Raw genomic sequence first — 21,437 nt, 5'->3', positions numbered from 1 at the left:
TGGTTAACATGAAATTGTTACTTCCTCTCTTAGATCATCTTTTGAGCAAAGAGAAACAGTGATTTAAAAGTCAGGCCAGAATTTTGCAAGAGGAACCAGTAGAGCTCACTGACTGGTGCTAATGATGAATCCAACCCTTTTTTTAGTACAAGTGTTGCTGCTGCCCTTCAGGATTGAGAAGTGGGTGCCCACGCTCTGTTCCCCCTCAGTGGTGATGTGACAAGGCTCGGGTAAAAGGAGAGAAGGAAACAGATATAGAGTTGGGAAAATAGTGAAAGAGGTGATAAACCTGCTTCCAGCCTTCATGTATTTGCTGTATATCCCTTCCCAACCAGCTGGCCCAGCCCTGTTTTACACACCCCCTGTGCCTGGAGGCAGCCAGGAGCCTGGGTCTGGCTGGGCCACGTGTGGTGGGAATCCTGAGACAGCCTGACAACACTTTCCTCACATAAGGAGGGAATTAACTGTGCTAAACCATCATCAGAACTAAGTGCCACATCTTCCTACTTGAATTCCTCTACACACAAGTGTCTTGATCAGCATTTGAAGCTTCCCAGTGTTGGCATTGATGTCCCTGTCTCTGTAAGTTATAAAAGCATGCCCTGATGGGAACGTTTCCCATCACCCTGGTCAGGACCAGCTGGGCTGCACTGGTGAGGAGCTGTGCACCCACCTCTTCAGCACCTTGTTTCCTCAGTTTAGCTTTCCAGAGAACACTGCAGTGTCACTGGACAGCCATAACTCTGTGGTAATGGTGTTCCAGGACAGCTGATATGGTGAATGAGAGCCCTTTCCCAAAGCTTAGAATGTCACATCTGCACAATGTTGGAAGGAATTAGTAAAGACATGACTGTGAATTTACTGAAACCCATTCAGGGTTAGTGATGGGAAAGGTCCTACACTGATATTGTGTCCCAGGAAATCTGCATTCCCGAGAACACCTGGGAGGTTTGGCACATCTCCTCTCATTGTGAGGGATTTCTTCTCAGCAGTGCCGTCCCTGTTCTTAACAAGACATGTCTGAGACAAGCCCTGTTCTGGGAAAAACGTGCATCTGTCTTGTCAATCATGATTTCCTTCCTAAAAGTGAAGGTGGTTACCAGTAAGAGGAAAGTGTGGCTGTCATTGGGGAAAAGATGTAAAATGTCTCTAACACTGGAGAGTATTTGTAGGTTCTTTTTACTGCTTCTGCATTGCCATCAGTAACATCTTGAAAAGGAGGGGTTGTACATGCTTGTCAATGCTAAAGAAACACTTCTGTCCCTCTGAGACTGCTATAAGTCAAACATAATCTTCATTTCCTGGAGTGTGTCACTAAAAGTGAGGTTTGGGGGTTCTTTTTGCAGCAAGGGAAAATACTTATCTGTTGCAGATTTTCTTAAGATTTCTAAATAACTTGTAAAGTAGCTTGTGTCAATAAATCCTGGTGCATCCACAGATAGTGGCTTCCTGTTTGTGCCCTGCCAGAGCTCCAGCTCTGAGCTGAGGACTTCAAAAGGGCTCAGCAGAGCTGAGCTTTCCCTGGGCCTGATATTTCTGATTGCTGAGGGAGCACATCTGTAAAAACACAGAAAATCTGAGATGTTAGAGTGGTTCTTGCTGCCAGTGATTCCATAGATAAAGCCCTACACAGAAAGCATTTTGATCAAATCAGCAGTTTCCCAAACATGAACAGACAATGGGAAGTTTAAATTTCTGTCTATCAGCACACCCAAATCCTAACAATTAACCCAGGGAGTATCTAAGTTACTGTATCTGACATGCACTACTTTTTTCTCTGGTAATCCTTTAACAGAGGATGTCACCTACAGTGTGCAGCTCTTGCTTATTTACTTTGGAAAGGTTTGGACCTGGAGCCATGGACTGTAACTTGGCAAAGCACACACAAATACTCTGAACCAAACAAACTGAAACCTTATGGAAATGAAAAGAATTTATGCATATGGATAAGAAGAAGTTGTTTAACCAGGATTTGTGTAATTTTATCTCCGGGGAGGATTGGGAGAGTTCAAGATGCTCAGTGTCTTACAGCAGTGGGCCAATATCTTCATGAATTGCTTTTATAGAGCAGTCATCAAAGCAATCACACAACATTTTAGGCTCAACTTTCAAACATTCAGCTATGTGAGGAACAGACTGAATTAAAAGATAAGTAAAAAGAGATCCTGCAATTCAAAAAAGACAGTTTTATTTTGTCTAAGCAGCATAAATTTTTTTCTTTAATGTAAAAAAAATAATGCCATGGAACGTGGAGTTGTTTTATCTTTTAATACTCAATCTATTTTTCAGTTATATGCTTGTATTTATTTTATTATAATCAGTAAGACACCATTTTCTCTGGTAAGGACCAGAACAAAAGACACATAATGTCTTTTGCTGAATGGATGAGGTATTTCTAACTTGCTAAGATGTGACTCCACACAAAGTTAATATTTGAATTCAAGGAAGGACTTTGTGCTTTTGATAATGTAAACCCAGATGTATCAGGAACTTCTATAAAAGGCATTGGAACTTCCAAGGGAAGAATGAAACAAAATTCTTTTAGAAATAATAATTCTGGGAATGAGTGATTCACAGTCACTGCTGTTCACAGCATGAACTTTTCTAGACTATTTAACCATTTAGGAAGAACAGTCTCCAACAGAACCATTTCTTCTGTTTGCACCTCTGCTAACACTGGGGTGAGAGGCCAGGAACATGCAGTATGTGTTCTGTGGGCCTGCATTTGCTGGAGGTGCCTGCAGTTCTCAGCATGTCTTAGCCACACCCCAAATGGTTCCAGTTCTGCTGCTTGGAGTTCCTACAATTGTGGTTCATAACGAGCCTCATAACAGGTTATGAAAGTCACAAAAGCGCGTTTTCTCCAGGTGCATAACACACTGTAACACTCACTGTCACAGGATGCTCTTTAATGCCAGGAGCTGAGATGGGTTCAAAAAGCAAGAAGAAAAATTCATGGAAGACAGAACCATCGAGATAAAACCCCTGGCGCAGGAAGCTGCCGAGCTCCAGAGCGCCGGAAGGAAACAGGCACGGAGCTGCTTTTATCTGATCCTCAGCATCTGCTCCTGGGCCCTGCAGAGCAGGGCTCTGCCTGGAGCCGACCTCTGCTCTTACCCCAGCTGCCCTTCCTTACATCACTCTGGCACAGTGGGATTTTTGAGGAGGACTGTGACTTCCCTGAACGTTCTGTGTGACAGTTGATCAGCGATCTGATCCCGCCATGGCCTGGGAAATCCATCCCTATTGCCTCAATAACGACTGGAGGCTGTTTCACCCATTGCACTAAATCCTGCCACAGGAAAGGAGTGACAGTCATGGGATGGCACAGACTTCCACTTGACTCTGTGCTGATGGCAGTCTGTGGCTTGGCATTGTCTGTGTTAATATCATTTCTTCAAATGGGACTTACCTGTAATAGCAGTGCATGTGTGCAAAACATTGTGGCAATCACAGTGTTCTAATTTAGTGAAAGAAGAAAACTGCCTTGGTTGTTCCTCTGGTGATAGTACCACACACCTGTATGGAAATCCATGGAGTCATTTTAAATAACACCTTAATTTCTAAAGAAGACTGAAGTTCCATCTTTTAACTCCTCCAAGGACATACTGCGAAACAGAACTCGGTGTCACAACATTACACTTTGTCCCAGGAAATGGGATTTGGTTGTGCTTTCATTGGCTTTTATCTGGTTCTTACTCAGATTACATCAATGCACAGCTGATAATATGAGCACAATGCGAATTAGCAAATAATGCCACTCTGCCTTCAGCAGCATTTGTTTCACTTCCACGTTTTCCTGTTGTAAGCTGCAACTCTGCTTTATGGATGGAAATGCAGAAAAAACAGAAACGTGCTGCTTGGTGTTCAGAATTTTAAGTCAAAAAATTTGCTGCTGGGCCACACATACAAACTGCCCTCTGCAGAACGTGTGCATGGACTGCCAGGAACTTTCCTGGACATAGTTCCTGCAGGTGGAAGGCTGGAAAAAGCCTTCCCTGAACTGTTTTAGCTTAGACAGTGTTGAGTGTTTGAGCTGTTTAACAGTTTCCCTGTGAGAAAGGGATTTATTTCTGTACTCTGCAGGTATCACTGACACCCCAGGTTTGTCTGCTGGAGTCCCCAAGAATGCTGTGAGGGAAGGGCATAGTGCAGTAAAACAAGGACACTTCGCTCCCTGCGTCAATGAGCAGCTGAAAACCAAGCAGCTGATGTTACACACAGCGTGACAGCCCAAAGCTGGATTTCCCCGTGGCTATTCACCTGCGACAGGGTTTGCACGGAGGGCAGATCGCTAACCCTGCTGCAGGCGGAGGACTTCGGGCAGGGCCCAGGGCCCGACCTGGGCAGGGCACAGGGCACAGAGCACAGAGCACAGGGCTCAGGGCACAGAGCACAGAGCACAGGGCTCAGGGCTCAGGGCACAGAGCTCAGGGCTCAGGGCACAGAGCTCAGGGCTCAGGGCTCAGGGCACAGGGCTCAGGGCACAGAGCCCGGCTCGGCCCGGCCCGCTCCTCCGTGCAGTGCCCGCTCCGCTCCTCCGTGCAGTGCCCGCTCCGCTCCCCGGGCCGGGCGGGGGCCGCTCGGTCCCTGCTCTGGCTGCTCGCCGGGCCGGGCCGGGCCGCAGAGCCGCGCGGGTAGGCGGGCGCTCGGCCGCGGTGGCGTGTGGGACGCGGGCGGATCGCGGCCTGGCGGGCGGCGGAGCGGCCGCAGGCGGAGGGGTCGGGGCTGAGGGCTCAGCGCTGAGGGCTCCGGGCTGAGGGCTCGGCTCTAAGGGCTCAGGGCTGAGGGCTCAGGTGAGAACGGGGAACGGGCCCGGCGCGGCCTCTGCCCGCACAGCGCCGCGGGGCTCGGCCCGGGCGGGGCCCGGTCAGTGCCGCCGGTACGGGGAGGGAGGAGCCGCGATCCGCGGGGCAGGGGCTCCGATCCTCGGCCGCCTCGGGCCGCAGGCACCGTGAGCTGTGGCACGGCCCTGGCGCGGGGTGCCCGGCCTGCTGCGGGGGGGATGGAGCTCCGGGGATGGAGCTCCTGGGCTGGCTCCAGGCCGGCCGGGGATGGAGCTCCGGGGATGGAGCTCCGGGGCTGGCTCCAGGCCGGCCGGGGATGCAGCTCCGGGGATGGAGCTCCTGGGATGGAGCTCCGGGGATGGAGCTCCGGGGCTGGAGCTCCGGGGCTGGCTCCAGGCCGGCCGGGGATGGAGCTCCGGGGATGGAGCTCCGGGGATGGAGCTCCGGGGCTGGCTCCAGGCCGGCCGGGGATGGAGCTCCGGGGATGGAGCTCCGGGGATGGAGCTCCGGGGCTGGCTCCAGGCCGGCCGGGGATGGAGCTCCGGGGCTGGAGCTCCGGGGCTGGCTCCAGGCCCGCCGCGGCGGGAGCGGGCTGTGCTGCTGAGGGGGCACAGCCGCGGGGCTGGGGCGGCCTCACACCCGACCACCGCCTTGCTGTTTGAGTTTGGTCCTGTTTAGGCTTTCGTTATTGTTCACGTGCAGGTCGGAGACTTCATGGTGTCACGGGACTTGAGCGTGATTTGGAAGTGATTTAAAATATAAACTTATCAGTTTGCTGTGCGTTGCCAGTATGTACACAACTGTACCTAAATTCTGTGGGTGCGAGGCAGAGCTACCTGTGTCCTGATGAGTGAGTGTGGCTAATATGTTTGGTTTTTTCGTCTGAAAAAGTCCCTGCTTTTCACGTTTTCAGGTCTGTTTCACAGTAATTTTCTGACACAGTAACTGCAAAAATATCATCAAAAGCTGTCTGCATAGGAAGCACATCATCCTAAAGCTGTTCATGAGAACAGTATCACTGCCTCCTTTGTGCTTTCTAAGTAACTGTTCGCTGATACAGCAAGGAAAGAAGGTGTCTAGAGTACTGTGTTACTGTTGAAATGGAACTTTAAATAAAATATTTAGGATCAGAGCTTTAGATTCATGCATTGCTTTTTCCTGACCAGTGCTCACACAGGTGGGTCTCCCTAACTTGCCCGGTCCTTGCTCCTTGTGCTGTGCATGTGTGCTGGGAAGTCCCAGGCATGTTCCAGGTTTTGATGCATTCCCAGTAATAATCTGTGTGGAGTGTCCTTGGCTCAAATCCAGCACCAGAGTGAAGTCTGTGGGACTTGTGAGCACTGAGCTCTAGTGCAGAGCCAGAGCAGTGGCTCATGCTTGGGGTGGTCTGCCTGCAAAGGTCACAGCTGGCTTGTGGCATTTGCTGTCAATTCTGAACTTGGTGGAAACGATACAGTCATTTTCCTGAGAGTAATGCAGAATGGCTAATGTTTAAAAGAGAATTCCTTCAGTTGGTAACACCTGTTTCTGATGAGGAAAATGAAATCATCTGTGATTGTTGATCCAGGGCGAGTGATGGGGAGGGGTTTCCCCCCCTCAGAGATGAGGATGTGTCAGGAACAAAGCATGACACACAGGACAGGCTCTGCTGGACACACTTGTTTGGTAGAATTCAGTGATTCACACAACTTGGAATGAGTTAGCTATCAAAAAAAAAAAAAGTTAACTGCTTTGTATTTGTATCCCTGTATCCAGCTTGGAATACAGTGAGAAAATGTCTGATTTTCAAGTAACTTCTTTGTTTCTCTATGTGCAAGACACTTGGCAAAGTTACATTTTTTTTTTTTTTATTTTTATTGATATGCTTCAGTACTTGTCTCTGACATTTCTTCCTGGGGTTTTGTAGTGCTTTTTGTGAGAAACTGCAAATACTGGTATTTCACTGACATATTCCTGGTGTTTCTCTGTCTGCTTTGAGTCTGAAAAGTGACTTCAGACTACTGATGTTTTTGAGACCGTTTCCAGCCCTGGGAAACCCGCTTACATCTTTACTGCTTTCTGTAGTTCTTTGTTAGGTTATTGAATACTTCTGAAAAAGCATCAGAATTAGATAATCTCAGATGGAAAGAAAGAAGCCTCATTTGAGACATGGGGAGGGCTGTTCTGCTTGTAGAGATGGTTGTAAGGTCACTCTGAAGTGATTCTTTAAAAATGTTGTTTGATATCCTTATATGGAAACAAGTTTCTTGGTGCTTGCTTTGTGTGGTTCCTATTAAGAAGCTCCCAGTCTGCCTGTTGCTAACAGTTTACTTCTTGCATCCTGACAGGAACAAAGGAAATGACCCATTTTCCTTCCCCTCTCTTTCTCTCTCACCGGAATACTGTTCTCAGCAGAAGAGGGAGGGATGGCACGTTCCAGGGCTCTGTGTTTGCAGAGGAGGAGCTGGAGCTGGACTTAGTGGCCGTTTGCTCCCTTTGGTTGCCAGACATCACATTGTTCAGGAGAGGAATTTGCTGGGATCCGAAATGAAACTTTGCTACATTGTGCCCCATTGGAAAACAGATCTGGACATTCCTGTACTGGAGCACAGTGTCCTTTTCTCCTTCTAGGCCTCTTAGATAGGGCCCAGAATTATTTACAAATAAAGTTTCTCTGCTTTTTGCAAGTTATTGCAATTGTATCTTACTATTCCTTTCTCTGTGTGCTGTTTTGCATGTGCTGCTTTGCTTATCTTGTACTGATTGAAACAGGACTTGGAAAATCTAAAGAGAACAGAACAGGTTCTGGTTTGCCTTAGTTGTGCTTTTTGTACGTTTTATTCTGGAAAACGGATGAGAAATTAAATATTGCAGTTTGTTTGCAGTGGAGGGACTGCCCAGAGTGCAGTCAGAGGCTCACCCTCTCACGGTTTTGCAGTTTGCCTCAGCTGTGTGCAGACGGCTCTGGATTTCAGGGTCACTGATGCCCAGCGAGGAGATTGAACAGGGGCGTTTTGCAAGTGATAACGTATGATTTGTACTGAATGGGAAGGCCTCGGGAGGACAGCACATGTGCTGTCCAGGGAAGGGGGCTGGTGGAATGATTTTCGAGCAAACCTCACGAGGGCAGTATTAGGAACTGCAGTGTCGTGGCTGAGTAAACTGAGCTCCCCAATGAACCCCGGGGCCTTAATAAGTGTTGTGGAACAGCAGGTGTTTTTTGTGGGTGTTTTTTTTTGTGTGTATGTGTGTGTGTGTGTTGTTGAGGTAACTTTTAGTTAGAATATTTCTACTCTAACATAATATAGTGGGAAATGACCACCTGGCTGCCTGTTGCTGCAGTCATGATGCGATCAGAGCAGCTGTGCTGCAGCTTTGGCTACAGAAAGTTTTTGGTCAGAGGAAGATTTGAGGTGAATATGGTTTGCCAGTGGTTGGCTGGAGGCTGGAGTGAGCCCTTGCATATTGGTCAAAGAAAAATAAGCCCTGTTTTTTCAAAACTATTCTTAAGGGTTTCTTAACAGTTTCCCAGCCTGTTTTGAGGAATACCCAGTTAGGGGCTGCCAGAAGATGGGTAGGATCAGGACCTCCCTATTTTCCAGGCAGTGGATGTTTTATTAGGCTTTCATTAGCAAGGAACCAAGCTGGGTATGGGGGAAAAGTAGTCGGGGAAGAAAAGGCCTTCTTTTCTTCCAGGGTGGCTGGCATCTGCACAGCTGCCAGGACTTGAAATGCTGCTGCAGGGCGAAGGAAATGCCATGGGAGCTGAAAACGTGTTTGCTTTAAAACTCCAAGTGGCAATTACGCTAACTTTGCTTTTCCTCAGTCCAGAGTGTGTCTCTGCTAGGATTTGACTGTCCAAAAGGCAGTGTCAGAAAGTGGCCTGTATCCTGCTAAAATGACTCCTGCTGCCCCACAGGAAAGTGTTTCTGCCTGAGCACACAGGTGCTGCACAGGTCACTTCCCTGCTTTCCCAGGCCAGGGCTGCACTGCCAGCAGACCAAGCTGAGGAGTGCTCCTGCCACCTGAGTGTTTCCTGTCCCTGCTCTGAGTGAAAGGGCCCCTCTGCTGCCCTGCTAACTCATCTACAGCACAGCTGACATCCCTGGCTAAAGAGATAAGGGCTTGCCAACACCCAGCTCATCTGGGTGTCTGAAACCAGAGAACAAATCTTTCTGATCGTTCTTCACGTCAGGGTGAGTTTTCACACCCAGAATGGGTCAGCCAAGTGTGTCCTTTTCAGCAACAGGACTTTGAAGTGAGTGGGAATAATGTTATGTTCTGACCCTTACGTGGGAATCATGTGGCTGTCCTGTTCTCGTGGGAATTATTGTGTCATTTTTGGAGAACAGTTACATTACGTTCACCTGGATGTAAACCATATTTAAGAGAAAGATAGTAAGTCAGAAGGGTAAAAATTGAAAGAAAAAGGATTTCCTTGTGCTGTTATATTCCAACCATGGTTGGGAACAGAGAATATTTCAGTTTCAGGTTTCATTAGCTAATTGCAGAATCAGAGAACTTAAAAAAGCATCCCATCAGGAGTGCCATGCATACTCAGTAGTAGCTTTCAGTTGATAATTTTCCTTCTCTAAAGACAGGATGGATGAAAGTTTGTTGTGATACTGAATTTTAATATTTTTCCCTCTAAAGGAATACCTCTGTTTTGAAACTTTTAAGTATTTAAATTAAGTATTCTGGCTTTGAAAATCCTGTGTAAGGATTTCAGCAGCAGACATTTTGATTGTGGCCTGTTTATTGTGGTAATCCTTGAGTATGTGACATTTCATTCTCCTAGAATAGAATGTGATTTTTATATGCAGATGATCAGTTCAGAATTAAAATGAATGTAATCTTGAAGTCAGCTAATGTGTGCTATGGCTTTTCTCTCCCCAGTGTCTGAAACTCGGAGTGACGAAACATGTCTCAGTCAGGTGAAAAAGTGAAGGTAAAGAGATGGCTGCCTAGCCAAAATTTTGTTTAGAATCTGTTCAGCTTCTGAAAATACTCATGGTTTTAATGAAGGGGTAAAATTGTGAATAAATGATCCCTTATTGCTGCAGATGTGTTCCTTAAAGGAACTGTTCAGTAGAAACGGAGCTTGCATGTGACTCTCGTCAGAGGCTTCCTGGTGTTTGCCTGTGTTTGCTTCCACAGTTAAAATGGTATTTTACCTCAGGAAACTGCCTTTGACACCTGGGTGGGCTTTAAGAGGATTGTTAGCAAATAAATAATTACCTTTTAAGCTGTATCCCCTGCCCCACTGGAAGTGTCTGGCATTGTATAAAAACTGTTCTCATCGTAAATTCATCTGTGAAGAAAACCTCTGATTGCAGGTAGTTCATAGGTCCTGCGATCAAGTGGCTGCAGTTCTCATTTAGGCTCCTACCAGGTTTTCAGTCAATGGGTAACAGCTGGTGAAGCAGCCTGCTCTGTTTATAGCCCAGATCTCTTTGATAAGTTTTTCAGGCATGTTTCTTTTTCCTGCTTTTGTGTTAGAAGTTAAAGATTGTGAAGATAGGTGAGCACCTTATCAAGCAAAAGGTACATCTCTGTGGGATTGTAATCTCGGTAATCCCTACACTGGTACAATGTCCCTGTGTTTTGCCTGGGAGCATATCCATTATTTTTATAGCAGATAGTAGCAGCAAATACTACATTTGAACAGATTTTTTCTTTCTATTTTTAGCTATATTTACATCTTAAGATTGATGACAATGTGCTCTTGCAAGCTTGCAGATCTTGATTTTATGCAAGGGGAGACTTTTGTTTGTGTAGCCCAAGGTATTTCCCTGATTTCTGTTGACACATCAGCCTGCTTGGTCCAGGGGCCTGTTTCATGGACTGCACCTTACTGTGTGGAATCAGCTGAACTTGTTTTCAACTTTTAAGGGGGCAGAGGGTCTCATTTATACCCAACCTGTGTTTCCTCCTCAGTTCTCCGACTCGGCAGGCTACGTGGGCTTTGCTAACCTGCCCAACCAGGTGCACAGGAAATCTGTGAAGAAGGGCTTTGAGTTCACACTGATGGTGGTTGGTAAGGCACTTCTTTAAGTATTTTTGACTGCTGTACAACAACAACAAAATTTCTTTGACAGAGATGTATCTCTCTTCCTATTAGCAATGGGTTGTCACACAGAAGAAAAAGCTTTGAACCTCTGTACTTCCCGGGGATATTTGTAGTGATTAGAGATGATGACTTTGAGCCAGCAGGACATTTCTGTGTTCCTGACTCATTGTCAGATGATAGGGGTAGTTGTTTAATCTTCCTTTGACTCTTTTTCCCCGACTCAAGGCTTGAATGCACGTGGCCAGTATCTTGCTGTTGAAATGGTGATGCTGCTGTTGTGTTTGCTGCTGTTCTGTACTGGCTCACTTTTGTGTCATAGATAAACCTGTAATTTAATAAATAATAATAAACCCTGCCTGTTCTGTCAATGAGCATCTGTGTCTTTGATGGAGAGTCCTTTGGGCACAAAGGTCTTCTAAGTGACGGTTGAATTATATCTGCATTGCATCAGTTTAATATACATATATAAATACAGGTGCAAAGGGAGCCCACAGTACTGTCACTTTTCTGTAGCAGTTGTTGAAAAATGAAAATGAGAAGAGATGCAGAACACTTCCATCTTTTCCCCTGTGCTCTGTAGTGCTGTTTAGGATTATCTGGTGGCAGTGTTCAGCAGCGTTTGTGAGATAAATGGGCAATTTGTGCTAAGTGTAGAGTTCTTGTTTCATGTAGTCTGTGATGAGAGATAACTCTTCCATTTCCAAGAGCAGATTAGTAGCATCTAGAATAATATAGTCAATTGTTCTAAATGCTGACTCTTTTGATTCCTTGGGTTAGGAAAAAAGTGTTGTTTTGAAACTCAGATTTAGTAGTTACATTTACAAGTTTATTACTTTGATGTAGGACAAAATCTGTATGACTTGAAGTTACAGAATTTTGAAACTTCTCAGGTGACTTTTGAATGGTTTTGGGTTTCCTAGAACAGGCTCAGCTGTAAGGGTGCAAACCTTGACTGTTAGTTTATGGTTGCTTTAGTCGTTCTCCTTCCTCACCCTGTTCCAGGTTCAGTTTCTAGCTTAGGAAAACCACAAAGCTCTCAGAAATTTCCAATGGGAGAGCTACAGCTCCCAATTTTTGTAAGTTTAAATAAAAAAGTTTTGATTTCCCTTAAGTAACTGAACTATCTCTAGATCTACAGCCAAAGTGCTGCATGACCTTTCAGCTTTTATTGTGACATTTATTATGGTAAACTTGAAATTTTCATGTAAAGTTCATGAAAACACTGGAGGGTTGTTTTTCCGGTGTTTTCAAAGTGCTTAGCTGAACCTTTGATGTTTTCATATCAAAAGCTAGGGTGGATCCTGATGAACAGATTATTTTTCCTCCATAATGTGGGCCTGAAGAAGGATGAGGGGTTTTAAAAAGCTTGGAATAAGACATTTATATGCCTAATAACCTGAATTATTTTGTTTGTAGGTGAGTCTGGCTTAGGAAAATCCACTTTAATTAACAGTCTGTTCCTGACTGATCTTTATCCAGAGCGTTATATTCCTGGAGCTGCAGGTAAATGTGGTTTTGCAGTTCCTCCAGCACACATCCTATACAACTTCATGTCCTTTCAGTTAACATTGCTCCATTCTGATAACCTCACCCATGACACCCTTTCTTCATGCTGTCTAGATGTATTTTAATCCTCCAAATTATATTTTGTTTTGTTGAGTTGTCATTTTCTCATTTCTTTTTCTTTTCAAAGACTCAGCTTTTGTTTCTTCATCAGTTGTTATTAAAAAATGGCACCCAAGCCTTTTAGGTGTCCATATACCTAACTGTGGCTTTGCTCCCATTTCCTCTAATGCCTTAACTCCTGGTTAGAGGTGTAACTGCCTTTTGACAGTCCAGCATGCTTTTGAGTATTCAAACTTTATTTTTGCACATGGTTATGAGTAACCCCCCTTTTAGTGCATTGCTGCCTTCTATTTACAAAAACGCGGTGTTCAATTTGACCTGCCAGCTTGTTCTCTTTTTTTAAAGTATTTCATGTTGTGTAGGTTCCAACACTCTCCAGATGGCAGCTCCTCCTCTGTTGGGGTTTCTGCAGCAGTGGATAGGTGTAATAACAATGCCAATGTTCCTTTATTTTAGAGAAAATAGAGAGGACAGTTCAAATCGAAGCTTCCACAGTAGAGATAGAGGAGCGAGGGGTGAAGCTGCGTTTAACAGTAGTTGACACACCAGGATATGGAGATGCCATTAACAGCCAGGACTGGTATGTGTGGAAATGCTGCTTTGTTAATAGAGTGTGTGTCTTCACAAGCTCTGCTCCAGTGTCTGTGACGTTCTGCAACTCCCACTTTCAATTTCCTAACCGCTGTCTCCGGTTTTTAGGAGGTTTGGTTGGGGTTCTCTAGGCTCTGGATGGTTCTGCCTCAAAAGGAATGGCCTTTCCTCCAGGAAGGCTCTCTGACATCTGCAGTCAGCTCTTTGTCTCCATGGCCATTCCAACAGGGTGGAATTCAGAAGGGCGGGAATTTTCTGTTTGTCTTTGACTTTCTGTGTCTCTGGCCATCCAGTTTCCATGTTTTTAAGACAGTACTTTTCATTCCCTGTCGTTTATATGTACTATTAGCAATTTGGGTGGCTGCTGTTATTTTTTTATGGTGAAGTTACTACTTAGCTCTCTCTGGGCTAAATACTGCTGGTGGTCTTCAAAGGCTGAAGTAATTGTCAACAGATCCACTACACAACATACATAATTGCTTTAGCATAAAGGTTGTGAAAAAAGACAAAATAGCTAGGAAGGAACTGGGCAGTTTGTAACAAAATGTAATTTCCAAATAATCATACTCAGGCAATTATTCACCTCTGCCATGGAAAACTGATAACTCTTTTCAAGTAAAGATGAAATGTATTACTGTGCTCACGAGGATGCCTGAATTGCTCCAGTGCAACTAGAAGCTGAATTTTGAATGTCCACATGATTGTCTTTTAAGAAGTGCTAATAATATTTTGCTTAACCATTGACATCTGACACTTTTTTCTGGCGGTGGTGGTAAACCAAAGGCAAACAGTGTCACTGTGCAGGGGGAGGAGGCATAAAACTAATACAGATTGACTAGAGTCCTTCAGTATGAGTTCAAGATCACCTGATAAAATAAATATCTGTAATGCTACTAGACTGTGCTGTAGTCCTGCACTGACAGAATGCTGTGTTACCTGCAGCGTTCTGAAGAACACTGTGATCAGGGCTTTTCTCTTCTTTCTAGGCTATGTATGTAGGAACACAGCAAAAGTGAGGGCAGGGAAGTTCCATAAGACATTAAATGAAAGTTTGAAAGTGAAGCTCTAGTGAGATTTTTATTTTCCTCCCACTTTTCCTACTTCAGTAAGTTGAAAAAAAAAAAAAGAACTTTTGGAATAGCACAAAGGCATCTTTCTGGACTGCACCATGGTCTTGCTTATTTTGTGCACTGTTGACTAGAGCTTCCTTCCGCTGGAGCCAGAGCTGAGCAGCCTGTGCATTGTGTTACTGAGAGCTCTTCCTGTTGATTGTGTTCTAATGCCCTTTGTTTATTCTCTCAAGATGTTTCTTAGAGACCTACGTGTTGGGATTTTCCCCCTTTCTCTTTGGAGGTTTGCTGAATAGAGTCCCTGCGTGGTGATTCAGACCCACGAGAAAAATTTACTGTTTTGTGCGTGGTTTTCTGGGGCAAATCTTAAACATCAAAATACACGACAGGAACAAGTAGTGCTTGCTTGCTTACTACAAAACAAAAAGATGCAGTTAATGACACCTCTTTAGTCGAACTTTCTTATGTCACACAAAAAGACTGTGAGTCATATTTGACCAAGTCTGTTAATCTTTCCAGGATGTCCCAGGGACTCAGATGGACAGACCCTTTGTTCTGATCTGCAGCGAAGACAAACTCAGTGCAGCCACCTTCCTTCCTTGGTAGTTCAGAGGAAGGAGCAAGTTCGTGCTGTTGAACTCCAGTTTGTATTCAGGAGCATTTCCTGCAGTCACGGTTAACCGGTAGATGGTACTGATCGTGATCCAAGATTTATGAAGCCCTTTTTTTGGGAAGGCCGCAATTTGTGCATGCGATTTGTTTGTCAGGGTGATGAATTTACTAAGGCTATTTTTGAACAGACATCATTGTACTTTAAACAGCCTGTAAGGGAAGGTGGAGGAGAACCACAGTTAACCACAGGGATAATTTTTTAGATGCTGTGTGAAGCTTCAGTGTTAGTTCTGTATTCTACAGTCAGAGCACCCCTAGAATTGCTCATGGCAGCAGTTTAAGCATGTTTGGAGATCAGCAGAGTTCTTGGTGGTTGGAGGTTTGACGCATTCGACGTCTTGGCCATGCAAAAGTACGTAGGGGTCACGAGAGGAGCATGTCCTTGGGGTAACATCTCTCATGAGACAGGAGAGAGAGGATCTAATCAGGGGAGGAAAAAAGTTGCTTGATGCACAGATTTTGTGCAGTCTGGCCTCCAGAGGAGGGCTGACACAACCAGTCTACAGGTGAACTTGTTAGATAGTGCTGATTGTACGCTTTGTTTCACCTTGCTTGCAGTGTCACAGGTCATTCTTGGAGAGCTGCTCTCTGGCTGATGCTAAACTTTGGGGTTTTTTAAGCTGGCTTAAATGATATTCTGTGGGGTTTGGCAGGTTGATAATATTGTTCATTTTCCCCCAGTGGGTTTAAATGCAGTGGTTGTGTTGTTGGTGTTCCAGTCCAGGATGTGCTGTCTCCTCAGTAATGACAGCACTGGGGTATCAGCCAGGTGTTTCCCGGAAGTCAGGAGGTACAGGACACTAACACCGTATTTGTTGGGAAAGTTATAGCTGTTAGAGCTAGAGAACTGCACGTAAACCACTGATAGTGCCAGAGAAACGGGTGAGAGTTCTTTCCATTGTTAGTGCTTGCTTTCTGACCTGATTTTTGTATGTCTTCAGTCTCATTACCCTTTACCAGCTAAGAGGATCAAAGATCAACAGGAACATAAACTGTGTTGCTGTATTTCAACCCGTTTATGTATCAAGATGCTGGCTTTTAAAAGAGCAGCACTAAGGTCAAACCCCATAAATTCCATGTTTTGCTGTGGTGTCCTCTGTAGTATGACTTAGGACAGCCAAATCCTGCAAAGATTAAATGTGTGTGTGTGTATATATATATATATATATATATATATATATATATATATATATATATATGCTGCTGTGGATTTATTCCTTCTCAGTCCAAAAGCTTACTCAACTCTGGAAAATCGAATTCCCTCCAGGACCTCTCCTGTCGTTACTTTCATTGACTGTCATCTTTCCAGCCATGCAGCCTGGGTTGCCCGTTGCTGCCTGTTGCAGAGTTTGCCAGCATTCTGTGTTCCTTTGCCAGATCACTGATTGTTTTTTCTTTATCTTGTCTGTTTCCCCCTTAAATGTCTCGGTCCAGTTTGCGCTTTCTCAGCAGCAGAAATGTGGACATTCCTATTTTTCAAGTCAAGCTCCCTACGTAGTTTTTCCCCAAGTAGTTTAAGCCATGTTCATGACACGCAGTCATCTGCCTAATCTTATCTCCATCTGTGTGTTCATTTCCCTTCCCCTCCAGTACTTGATATAAAGTGTCCTTTTGTGTTAATGATGTTTGCAGGTGTCTGCATGCTCTGGAATAGCTTAAAACGATCTCCTTAGTGATGCATTGTGCTTTCTCTCTCTAGTCACTGCTCTTTGCATCTCAGTAATCAGTGTCATCAGATTTTGTGTTCCTTTACTTCTTTGTAGGGAATATTTTAAATTGCCTTCAGCTAAGTAGGAATTACTTTTCTTTGTCAACAGACAAGGATTCTGTAAGGTAACAAAACTAGCTTAATAAATCATGTGATGCTTAAGTGCATGACTTGCAAATGTACTTCATTCAAACAGACTGGAATACCAGAATTTTCATAGGTAACTGCAGAAACCTGGTTCTAGGGTCAGGGCTGTAAGTGAAGAGGATATCCGGGATATGTCATTTGTCAGCTGGTCTAAAAACAAATCCTCATCCCCTGCCCCCAGAAAAAAAGGCAGAAAAATCCTCAGTCTTCTGTTCCTGCCTGTGTTGTCTCAGCACTGAGTGCTTTTTTCTGAGCTTGCACTTGAACTCTATGCAGTGAACAACGTGGCTCTGGGCAGAAGTAGCCACTTGATGGTTGTTAGGAAAACATCTTTTGGCATTACCAAAATATTTTCCCTCAGTACTAGGTACAATGCTAGGAAGTTGAATTTTTTTGTAACAGAAATGTTTTTAATAAAAGTGTGATTCTCCTGCTGTTCTTATATTTTCATGATTCTTCTTTTATTATCTGAAGGCTGATGTAAGATGCCTCTCTCTCCCCCCTCCTCCATACCACAGCTTCAAAACAATTATCCAGTACATCGACAACCAGTTTGAGCGGTACCTGCACGATGAGAGTGGGCTGAACAGGCGCCACATCATAGACAACAGAGTGCACTGCTGCTTTTACTTCATCTCTCCTTTTGGGCACGGGTAAGAGAACACTCTGGAGCTTTTGCATTTTAGGGGATTATAGCTTGCTCATAACTCTGTTCATTACCTGGACTGGTAACTCAGCTGTTCATTGAGTTGCTTCCCAACCTGTCAGTAAGCCAATGCAATTAAAATGGTCTTTTGGGGATTAATGCTCTCCTCTCCTTTGTCCCCTTTCTGACTTTTAATATTGTCTTAAATCAGTCAGTACTAATATTCTGGTTTATCACCCAGAAACATAAGCACTTTTAATATGCAGTTTATCTTATAGTGGCAATTTTAATTACAACTCTAGCTTTACACAACCAAGGTGATAAGCAAAGGGCACTGACTTCATTTGTTATGGAGATACTGTTTATGTAGACATTGGAAATAGTTTTTGATACGTTCAGTCTGTTAAAAAAGCAAACACCACAAAACTCCGTGCCTTTTTAAAATATTTGTTTCTGTTTGTTGGCAGGCTGAAGCCATTGGATGTAGAGTTCATGAAGGCCCTCCATGGAAAAGTCAACATCGTGCCTGTGATTGCCAAGGCTGACACACTGACGCTGAAGGAGAGGGAGAGGCTGAAGAGAAGAGTAGGTCTAACACTGATCAGGGGAACAGAGCAGCCCATGCAGTGTTAAAGCCAAATAGAAAGTGATTTCAAACTAAAGAGAAGGGAATGTTATGGGGCAAGGACATAATGTTCAGGAAGTGTGGGGTGGGAAATCATCACTGGAGGCTGATGTGCTTTACCAGTTGATGCAGACCCAATACATGAACTTGTGACGTCTTAACAGATTCAAACCCTACAATCCTGTGAATTTATACGAGTTTAATAACTTACCCCTTGAGTAGAGATAATTAGTACCTTTGGAATGTATTTTACACCAAAGGAAACCTTTTCATGGTAAGATTACATCTTAATCTTCTGTATTACATTTCATGACAGTTGTTTTGATTGTGATCCTCTGGCTTTCCATAGGCCTTTAGATGTTACTGATTTTATTCCAAGGGCTTTCTTGTGGGAGTGCTTTTCTGCTTCCTTGAAGAGGCACTACAGTTTCATGTAACTGGGGAAACAGTATAGTTAAAATCATGCCTGCAAATCAGCACATTGGCTGAATAAACCCCGAGTGAGAAGATTTGTTTGGGGCTCTTTGGAGTGAACCAGTGCCACAGTGACAGGTGTGAGCATGGGTAGTGCAGTTTGGCAAGGTGAGGCACTGCTGGCATTGCTGTTGTGTTTGTATAAAGCTCAGTGATGTCACAAAACTTGCCCGAGAAATGGAATAAATCCTCTCTCCGAGGAAGTTAAAGTGGGGACAGTTGTGACTGAATGAGCCTTGTCTGCAAAGACAAACATCCACTGAAGGGGGGGAGAGGTATTTATAGAGGAGTGACCAGCATATGGGCAACGAGGTGAAAGGAGGAAGGAAATTAAAAACAGTCCATTGATTGAGATAAAAAGGACCTCTAGATCTTGCTGGGAGAAATTCTGTCCAGGCTCTCGAGCTCCTGTTTTGTTCCTCCACAAATGCTGTAAGGAAATGACAGGTGCACTGTGTGCAAATTGAAAGAAGTCTCAGGGAAGTCTTAAAGCAGGAATGTGGCTGATTATGCTGGGTTTTGCCTTTCTTTTTCTGTGTCTGTACCCACTTGGTGAAAGACTTTTATCTCAGAGTAATATTGTTTGTGGAGCTGCTGCTTTTTGTAAAGGAACTGTATTTGGTCTTTCAGCAGTGTACTTCAGCTCACTTTTCATAGGTGCTTGCTTGTCAGCTCAGCATTTGGGACCAGAATGAAGTTGAAAGATTTTAAGGAGGCATTTAAGTGGAACATTAATAATTTACAATATAATTCACTGGAAATTTGAATGTTCTGCTCTAACAGTTCAAGTACGTAAAATAAACTGAATTAAATAGGTTCTAGCTACAGTCATCTTTCACAAAAGCAGTTCTTAGGTGAAATAAAGAGAACATAGTCTTGCTAGGTTTCAATACTTGCTGTAATTTTTTGGGGACTCTTATCTGTGCTCTTTTTATCTGCTGCTTGATGGTTTGTCTGAGGGTGAAGCACAGCATGGTGGATGAGCTGTTTGACAGAGGCCTCTCGGTGTTGTTAACACTGGACTGTAGCTGAAACGGGGCAGCGGGGCAAACAAACATTTCCCAATGAATTGGCAATTGCTTATTTTTCAGTGCAGTTCTGTGAGTAATGTTAGATTGAAGGTTTATGGTGTACATTTGCTGTGGAAGATGGGGATGAATCCCACTTTACATATCCTGTGATGAACAGATTGATTTGAAGGCAACTTCTTGTGACCATATTCAGTGCTAATCCACGTCCAGCTCTTTCTAGTTGGAGCAAAGTTACTTTTAACTAACTAATCTCTAAAACAGTCTTACCTTGGCCATATGGACACCACATTTAAGCATTGTCTGAGCACAGGGAGCTGAATGGCATCTGTAGTTCTGAGGGAGTGGTTAGGAAACAGGTAAACAAGCTTTCATTATTTTTGTACTACTGGCAAAGGTCACTCTGCAAACTGAGTTTATATTAAGTCAGATGTATAATGTGGTTCCAAAGCTTTGAAAGTCCAAGCTACTGTATATTGTTCTAACTCAAAGCCTCTTGGCCAGCAGAGTCTCTAATCAAGAGTAGGAATCAAAGTGCTGCTTTGCTGACGCAGCTTGAAGCCGTCCTTTTTTTAGATGTTTCTGCCATTTGGCCGTCAATCTGAAGTCGAATGTTTTTGTTTTGCCGCTGTGGACTGAGCAGCAAGATTAGCTTATGGTGCTTGCAGAGGAAACCCAGCTTGGAGTAATTCCTGTTTGGGCTTTCTGGAATTCAAAGTTATTTTTTAAAACTCTTGAGTGGGAAGAAATGCAGGGCAGTTTCACAAGCTGTGCCATGCAAGGCTGCTAAGGAAACATGCTCAAAAGAATGACTTCATGAGAGGGGAACTAATATTTTGATTTTTTTTTTTAATTTCCCATGGGAAGGCTAATCTTTAAGAACACAGAATCCTCTGAGGCCAATAAAATTCAGATTTGAAGAAGCAAAATGCTGTTTCATTGTTAGGCCCATAAAATACAGTTTGTTTTTATTGCAATTCTTTTTCCTTTCAGGAAAGCACTAGGTTTAACAGCTGTAATATATTATTCTAGCACCCCTTGCTGTTGGCTTTCCCGTTATTGTTTCACTTGCATTTTATCTTGAAGATCTCGGGCAGGTTAAATGTGCTTTCTTGTTTTATGCAGCTGAAAGGCATCATCACACTGCAGCACTGCCCCACCTGTCCCAGCTGTGCATCTTTTATTGTCATTTGATGACAGTTTAATTCTCTCCCATTTTGCAGAAAGTAACGACATGCACTGAGTTAAATGCCATTGTGTCAAGGTAGCTGATAATTGCTTCTTGGCAACACTTATTCTCATCTTTCTTTCTTTAAAAAATACTGCTCTCTGTGTAGGGGGAGGCTCACGATGTTTTATTCAGCGTGTGAGTGCGGGGGATGTTTGTATACCTGGCAGGAAAACACTGTCAGGGGAATAGCTGTGCTTCATACATGGTCTTTCCTCTTCTGATGGTCTGGAGAATTGCTTGATTTTAAACAGCTGTTTGATAATCACGTTCTGGTTGGACAAGTTTCATGTACACCGTAGCTGTTGGCTGCCATCACGACAGAGGATGGGGAACCCAACAGGAGCCAGAGGAGGCTCATTGAGACTCTCATCTGTTTGAAGTCTGCTTGTACTTGTGTTGTGGAGTTAATCTGCAGTTGTATGTGTAGTAATGGCATCACAGACTTGCTGAATGTTTTTACAGTGACCTCCAAGCCCAAACCGTGTCCCCTCTCAGAGTTCACTGGTGCAGTAGTGCAGCTGCTTGGCCCAGGTGCTGTTTGCGGGGTCACAGCTGCAGCTCCTGAGGGAAAACTGCTCTAGGAAGTTTGCAGAGTTCACCTTTTCTGCTGAAACATCCAAGCTGCCTTTGGAGAGAGGCCCTGTGGAACCTCAGCACTCTTCATGCTCTCATTTTTAATGACTTTCTCTAGTTTTAAGTGGATAATCAGCTTTTGTCTTTTTTGATTCAAGAGGCATTCGGAGCTGTCTTTTAAATTTTTGTACACATCAAATGCACAAAAAT

The 21,437-nt window shown here is 44.1% G+C and overlaps 1 protein-coding gene across 4 annotated transcripts in view; it reads left to right on the top strand.

The window, feature by feature from the left end:
• Positions 1-4,685: 4,685 nt before the first annotated feature.
• LOC114061802 (septin-2) overlaps positions 4,686-21,437 on the top strand; it is a 30,487-nt gene continuing 13,735 nt past the window's right edge. For 2 of the 4 annotated variants that reach the window (XM_027892599.1, XM_027892595.1), the window contains exons 1-7: positions 4,686-4,758; positions 9,660-9,714; positions 10,704-10,803; positions 12,253-12,339; positions 12,919-13,042; positions 17,169-17,303; positions 17,764-17,881. In XM_027892599.1, the coding sequence (XP_027748400.1) occupies positions 9,688-9,714; positions 10,704-10,803; positions 12,253-12,339; positions 12,919-13,042; positions 17,169-17,303; positions 17,764-17,881 (591 nt within the window). In that variant the 5' untranslated portion in view covers positions 4,686-4,758; positions 9,660-9,687. The other 2 variants (XM_027892598.1, XM_027892596.1) reach the window with 2 other exon arrangements.

The sequence above is a fragment of the Empidonax traillii genome, unplaced genomic scaffold (assembly GCF_003031625.1).
Source record: "Empidonax traillii isolate 1590-97213 ecotype Southwest subspecies unplaced genomic scaffold, ASM303162v1 scaffold361:size2146424, whole genome shotgun sequence".
Classification (NCBI taxonomy): domain Eukaryota; kingdom Metazoa; phylum Chordata; class Aves; order Passeriformes; family Tyrannidae; genus Empidonax; species Empidonax traillii.
This window is presented reverse-complemented; position numbering and strand designations above follow the sequence as displayed.